We start from the raw sequence: 7148 nt of genomic DNA on the forward strand, positions 1-7148 counted from the left end.
TCACATAATGCGTGTGCGGTAGCATTAGCACGAGCGTGAAAACATCTTTCAAAAGGCTCCCAATCAATTAGAATTCGTGAGTGCGAGAATTGAAGAATGAGTGCAGAAGTGAAAGCCATTTTAAAAGATTATGTGACTAAGGGTACTATCCTACTTATTCAAACCCCTGTGAACCGACGTCGATAGGGACATCTCTAATGCCACCTTGGCATGGGAAGTCACCTGACCGTGGGTTCTTAATATACAATGACTAGCTAACGGTGTTACTATCTCCCTTCTCTCTCCTTCCTCGATGGACTCGAAGAGGGATCTAGAATTACGGTTACACACTCCAGCAACGGCTTGCTGTCGTGCTATATTAGGAAAAAAAATCCATGGTTACGGTTATGGCTATCCACAGCAGAAATACATTGTTTGTAATCCTACCGCAAAGAAATACACATTACTTCCTGAACCTGATGGATTAGTAAGGCGTTGGGTTGGTTACTCTGGTTACCTGGCTTATGATCCTACAAAATCATCTCAGCATTACAAAGTTGTATTGGCCAGTTACGACCCTTGGCAAATTTATATCTACAGTTCACAGAGTTTATGTTGGAAAGAGGTTTTCTCCAACCAAGAATATAGCGGTCATAGTGTCTTTTGGAATGGAGCAATCCATTGGTTAACCCATGACAATTTTCTGAAGAGATTTGATGTTGATGTAGAGGAGATAATAGCAATGCCAAACCCTCCATCGCCCCGAATTCTTCCTTCAAACCAAATTACGTGTATTTCGGAGAATGTGATGGTGGTTTGATTCTTGTACAATCTCGCTCCTGGTGCCCCAGCGGATTCAGAATCCTTGAGCTGCAAAGGGATTACACCGGTTGGGTTGTCAAGTGCCGGGTGTTAATCTTAGGCCCTTAATAGCTGAATTCCCCGAGATGGGATGGAGAAGCTACAGTAACTCCAATGGATATAATGTTTTGCATGCTGTAGAGGGAGAGAATGAAAAAGGTTTTGCACTCTTGTTAGAAACTCCGGGGAGAATTATTTCCTATAACCGGAAGTAAAAGACATAGAATGTGCGTCGTGATATCATTGTCTACATTATCTACTACTATTATAGTTGTGCTTAGAATTCTATTTTCATGGTTTGCTTTGGTTCTTTATAAATTCTTCAGCTCGAAAGATGGTTTGTTCCTTAGTTAAACATCATACGAGCTAAGGAAGAAATGAAATAACAGAAGGAGCTAGATTGGATGAGATACATAAAATTAAGTATCAAAAGCTCTGAAATTTATTGTACGAATCACTACTCACAACACAAGAAGAACTTGAACCAAAGAAACTCAAATCGCTACTCACAACACAAGAAGAACTTGAACCAAAGAAACTCACAACACAAGAAGAACTTGAACCAGAGAAACTCAAATCACTACTCACAACACAAGAAGAACTTGAACCAAAGAAACTCAAATCACCACAAAATTCTCCACCTCTCATTGTTAGATTATACTAGCTATTTGACTATCTTACATTCTGATTTTTGGTACACTTACGTATATGGTAAGTTAGTTTTGACTCCCAAATGCTAATGTCATCTTCAAACATATACTTTCTGTATGAAATTGGCGTTGATATTTCCTTGGTCAATGACCATGGAAAAAAACTTGATGCTAATAATTGGTTGTTTTGTGCCGCCCGCCCCCCTTCCTCTCACTCTTTGTATCTCTCACTTTTGCATTGTAAATGACAAAAAATTATTGAGTACTCTTTGCGACCATCTTCAACCCATACTTTATTTCCTCGTTTTTTCCTCCATATCTCTACTTTGGAGGCAAATCAAGCTCCAACCCATATTCTATTTAATTTCCTCCTCCAAAATGGAAGAAATTTAGCATTCTACTTTGTTTATAAATTAGCTTAGAGGCCATTTGGTATAACTTTCCTCTTAAAAATAAATAAAATAATACAATATCTTTTCTAATAAGTGTTTGGATTGAAATTTCATCATAATTACTTTATCTTAGTAAGGGAAATTCAAAATATAAGAACCAAAAAAAAAAAGTTTGACCTAAAGTTAAGAGAAATTTATCAGTAAAAATGAAAAATAAGCTCAAAATTGATTTTTAACTTATTTTCAAAACTTTTCTAATTTTTTGTCCTTTTTGAGATGGTTGGCAACGGTATGGTTTCTCGATTCCTTTATGTCTCACCTTCTCCCCTCTTTTTTTTTTCTGACCCCCTACCCTGGTCATTTGTCCCCGTATCTCGGTTGCTAGACTGCCTTCGGTTCCTGGTTGGAGTTACTATTGGTTCTCCGATTTTACTTAATGGCAAGGGTTCTCTTGGGTTTTGATGGAGTGGTCGGCGTTTTGGCTCTCGCCGTGGCCGTTGTTGGATGGTTCGGTACTTGCCTAATGGCATAGTGTAGCATCCGCGGCTGATTGATTTTTTTTGGGTTCTGATTTCCATTTCCATGGGGTGGCCCGTGGTGGTTTTGGTGGATGTTGGGGATGTTGTAACCGGCGGCGGTGGTGGATCACTTCGATGTGGTGGGCGGTGTGGGTGCATCTTAGGGCTAGGTTTTGTATGCATTGTTTATTGTTTAATTTGGACACTTTAGGCCCTCAGGTGTTGTATTGGGTTTTGTCCCTTTGACTGTTTTAATTTTTTGATTGGAACCTCTTCCACTTCCTTTAATAAAATGTTACTTTGTCGATTAAAAAAATAAAAATAAATCAGAGATTAGTCAAAACTTAATCTTAGCATAATCAAGGCCCAAAGGCCCATAACAAGACCAACACAGTCTATGGATTTTTCGTAGATTTGTTTGTAATTCATTAAAGTCACTATTATTACGTCATCCAAACAAATTCCTTTAAATTCCAATTAGGTCAAGCCCTTCCTCCCTGTTCTGGGAAAGACGACCGGGAAAGCATCAAACAAGAGTAGAAAGGCGGTTCTCAACGTTACTCCGTCGGAAATATTTCCCGCGGCGGAATTAATTGCCAACAACGTCGATCTCCTAACGGAAATCCTCCTACGGTTGCCGGCGAAATCTGCAATCCGATTCAAGTGCGTGTCCAAGCAATGGCTCTCTCTTGTCTCCGAATCCCAATTTTCCATCAACCACTCCACCAGAAACCCTAGACCCTCCTCCACTTCAGGCTTGTATTTCTACATCGAAGAAACACTCAATTCCGTCTCCCTTCACGGACGCTGCCGTAATCCCCCCCCTCCTCTCTCCTTCCTCGATGGTCTCGTAGAGCGATCTACAATTGAGGTCGCACACTCCTCCAACGGCTTGCTGTTGTGCTATATTAATAGTATAGATGGTTATCTTCAGCAATACATTGTTTGTAATCCCACCACAAAGAAATACACATTACTTCCTAAACCTGATGGACTGGTTAATGATTGGAGTGGTTGCTTAGTTTTTGATCCTTCTAAATCACTTCGCCATTATAAAGTAGTATCGGTCGGTTACAGCCCGGGCCGCCCTTTTGGCCCTTATCAAATTAGCGTATACACTTCACAGAGTTTATGTTGGAGAAAGGTTTTCTCAGACCTAACATCGTGGTGTCTTTTGGAATGGAGCAATCCATTGGTTAACTGACAATTTTCTCAAGAGATTCGACTTCGATGTCGAGGAGATAATAGAAATGCCAAATCCTCAGTCGCCCAAAATTCTTTCTCGATACAAACATATGTATTTTGGAGAATGTGGTGGCGGTTTGATACTTATCCAGTCTCGTCTCTACTGCCCTAAAGGATTAAAAATCCTTGAGCTGGAAAGGGATTACAGCGGTTGGGTTGTCAAGTGTCGGGTCAATCTTGAGCCCTTAATAGCTGCATTCCCTGAGATGAAAAGCAGAAGAAAATACTATTGGTCCCATGGATTTAAAGTGTTGTTTGCTGTGAAGGGAGAGAATGAAAGAGGTTTTGTACTCTTATTAGCTATTCGTGGTAGAATTTTTTCCTATAACCCGAAGTAAAAGTCATGGGATGTGCTTCGTCATCTAGTTTCGCATGAATCATATGAATTTGATTCCAACAGTTATGTCATTCCCTTTATTGAAACCTTTTTTCCAGTTTGAACAGAATCCTTTGTGGTAGTACACGGATGGATGATTTTTGTGTTAATTATCAATGATGGTAGTAGTATTTCTTAGTGCTGAAAAGTTGACTATTTTGTAGAAGTTGGTGGTTGGTGCACATTTAGCTTTCGTTAGCTCTTATTGTGCAACATTATCTATGACTATAGATGTGCTTGGACATCACATTTCATGATTTTGCTCTGCTTCTCTCTTTAGTAAACATCATACGAGCTAAGAAAGACATGAAAAATAAAGGAATGGAGATTTGATGAGATATAGAAAGTTGAGTATCGAAATCTCTGAAATTCATTTTCTTAAGACACAACTCACAAACACTAGAAGAACTTGAACTAAACGAACTCAAATCACTACACACTTCTCTACCTCCCATGGTTAGACTATATCTAGATTCTTATTGATTTCCATTCAGCTTGAGCTCTTTCTTCAGACTCTGTTTTGTGTAACTAACTTCTATTGAACTAGTATATATATATTTTATCATCTTACCATACAAAAGTTGCCACATGAATGATAAGTTCTAATTCATCTTCCTAATGGCATCTCATGTTCTGAAGCTCACTTGTATATGATTTCTTCTCTCTTTGCTGTTGGAAGAGTCTAATGACAATACGTCCGATTTTTGCTTCACTAACGTATTTTCTAAGTCAGTTGTCCCAAATGTTAATGTCATCTAGCTCTTCTGACATACATCCTGATTTACATTCAGTATGAAATTGGCATTGATATTTCATATGTCAAACGACTCAATGACCATAGCTTCTTTTCATCTTTGAGCATTTTATTTGCATATTGTGTCACTCATAAATTTAAACACGATTGTCTAATCCCAAAAGAGAGTGTGTGCAGTTCGTTGTCGTGGAAGCACGAAAAATATTAAGGCAGTGAAATATAAGGATCGAATCAAGATGCTCACAAATAACTAGCCTCTACAAAAAGGGAATTGTTATGCTGGGAGTAGAAGAAGTGCTCCTCTCAAATGGCATAGGAATGTCTTTATAACCCGATTTGTCCTCTTTATCTAGAAGATGAAGTATAATTTGAATCAAATGTTTATAGTTGTTTGCCTCTTAGGATGAGGGTGGGTCATGGATCTCAGAATGCAACACCATTTCAATGTTGAGTTTGCTGATGCTAGATTTGCTTCTTGTATTCGAAAATGGATCTTGCAAATGGTGCTCCAGCCTTAGGGTGAGGTAGATCATCTCAATACATGACATTATGAATCTTTTTGGTGTCTTTCCTTCTTTGATTTTGAGTTGCCTTCCTTTTTGTCGCGCTGTTGCTGCGGTTAAGCAATCCACTTCGTACAATTCGTATTGCTGCTATAATAGAGACCGTACCCTGAAATTCTTGTAACTTGACAATTGTTTGTCTAGTTTTTCTGCACTGAAAAGATGATTGACTTCATGAATCTCAAACTGCATGATCGCTGCTATTTAGGAAGTTTAGGACGACTCATAAGTAGAATGCTTTTACAACTGTCCCAAGCCATATATGTTTTTTCCCCCAAAGACGAACCACGTTTTGCCTGATAAAAAACCACAACTTAATGGTGCAATAGATGTGTCCTTGAATGAGAATAACTTATTTACGGGCTCCTCTGTGAATAAGTTATTTACTGCAGTGCACAATCTCATCCGTCCGTCTTGACAATTAATGGTTGAGATATGTTTTAAACTTTGGGCGGTAATAGAATGCACGTGTTGTACCAATTTGCTATATAAAGAATGGAAGAAAATACTTGAATTATTATTTGTAACAAACATTTTGACGAGTTCCCATTATAGTTTGCCTCTTAGGAGTTAGGATGAGAGTCATGGATCTTGATATCTTTACCATTGAAAATGTATCTCTCAAATGGTGCTACAGGGTAAGGTATATTCTCTTAATACCGGACATTAGGGAAATTTGTGGTGTTTCTTCCTCCTTGATTGCCAGTTTATGCAACAATTGATCGAGGATTAACAAACTTGGTCTCGAGCCAACCTAATTTGATCTGAATTTTCTTTGGTTTTGTTTGTGTAGTTTTCCTTTAGGGCTGGCCCTGGACTAAGGTGGACACGGTAGCGGGCTTAAGCCCCCGAATTTTTGCTCAAAACTAAGGCTCCAGATAGATATAGGTAGTTATGTAAAATTTACAATTTCGCATTTATATGACCAATGAGTTAGCAAGCCTAGCGGAAAAGCTTTATTTTGCTATCCAATAGGCAAATGGTTCAAGTCCTAGGGCCCCTCTTTTCATCCCCAATAAGAATTTTTTTTTCCTCACAAGTTCGTCTTAGACTTCGAGAATCTCAGGGTCATCACTGAATTTCCTTAATTGGAAAGATAATGGACTTCAATCTTAAGCCGCATACCCAACGAGGGTTGTCTCTACTGGCCAAGGAGTTTGCTCCCACTCTAGAGGTGTGAGTTTGAGTTTCGAGAGTAGGACAACCAGTTTGGAGGTGAAAGTCTATGTGGGTAGCTTCATGGGCGCGTCCAGTAGTCCCCCCTCGTAGTTGTAGATGCATCTAACTACTTTATGTGTGTGTTGGTTTCTTGCGGCCGGCCTGGCCCTAAATTAATTAACCTCATCCTGTTTGAGTGTGGGGATTACCTCCTATGTTGTGAAAAGGAAAAATCTCAAGCCACATAGCCATAGCTATTCAATAATCTTATGACGAACTCTCAGTAAAATGCTCATCAAAGTCGTCTGGATGTCTTATCTAGCTAAATTGGGGAAAAAAAATGACAGTGAACCCTTGGCATCGTCTTGTTTGATCAATACTTTTCTAATATATCTCATCGCAACGAAAAATGTGATGAAAAAAAATTGATTTGAATCTTATAAAGCCTAAATAATTTCTGTTGTGTGTGAAAAAGAGAACATCATTGAGGAAAAGCAATGAATTAGTAATATTGATTTTCATTCACATTTCAATCTTTTCCTCAAGATGATCAAAAATTGAGGTTTTCTTTTTAGGGAAAATGACGGCCAATGACGTGTTTAGATAATTAATATCTGTCAAGGACATGCTGATTAACAAATGTTCTCAGCAT

The 7148-nt window shown here is 38.7% G+C and overlaps 1 protein-coding gene across 1 annotated transcript; it reads left to right on the top strand.

Annotated features, from left to right (window-relative positions):
- Window positions 1-2464: 2464 nt before the first annotated feature.
- On the top strand, window positions 2465-4200 carry LOC131317300 (F-box protein At5g07610-like). Its single transcript, XM_058346859.1, has 2 exons — window positions 2465-2575; window positions 2882-4200. The coding sequence occupies exons 1-2, from the start codon at window positions 2465-2467 to the stop codon at window positions 3602-3604; spliced, it is 834 nt and encodes a 277-aa protein (XP_058202842.1). The 3' UTR covers window positions 3605-4200.
- Window positions 4201-7148: the final 2948 nt, after the last annotated feature.

This window comes from Rhododendron vialii, chromosome 1a (assembly GCF_030253575.1).
Source record: "Rhododendron vialii isolate Sample 1 chromosome 1a, ASM3025357v1".
Classification (NCBI taxonomy): domain Eukaryota; kingdom Viridiplantae; phylum Streptophyta; class Magnoliopsida; order Ericales; family Ericaceae; genus Rhododendron; species Rhododendron vialii.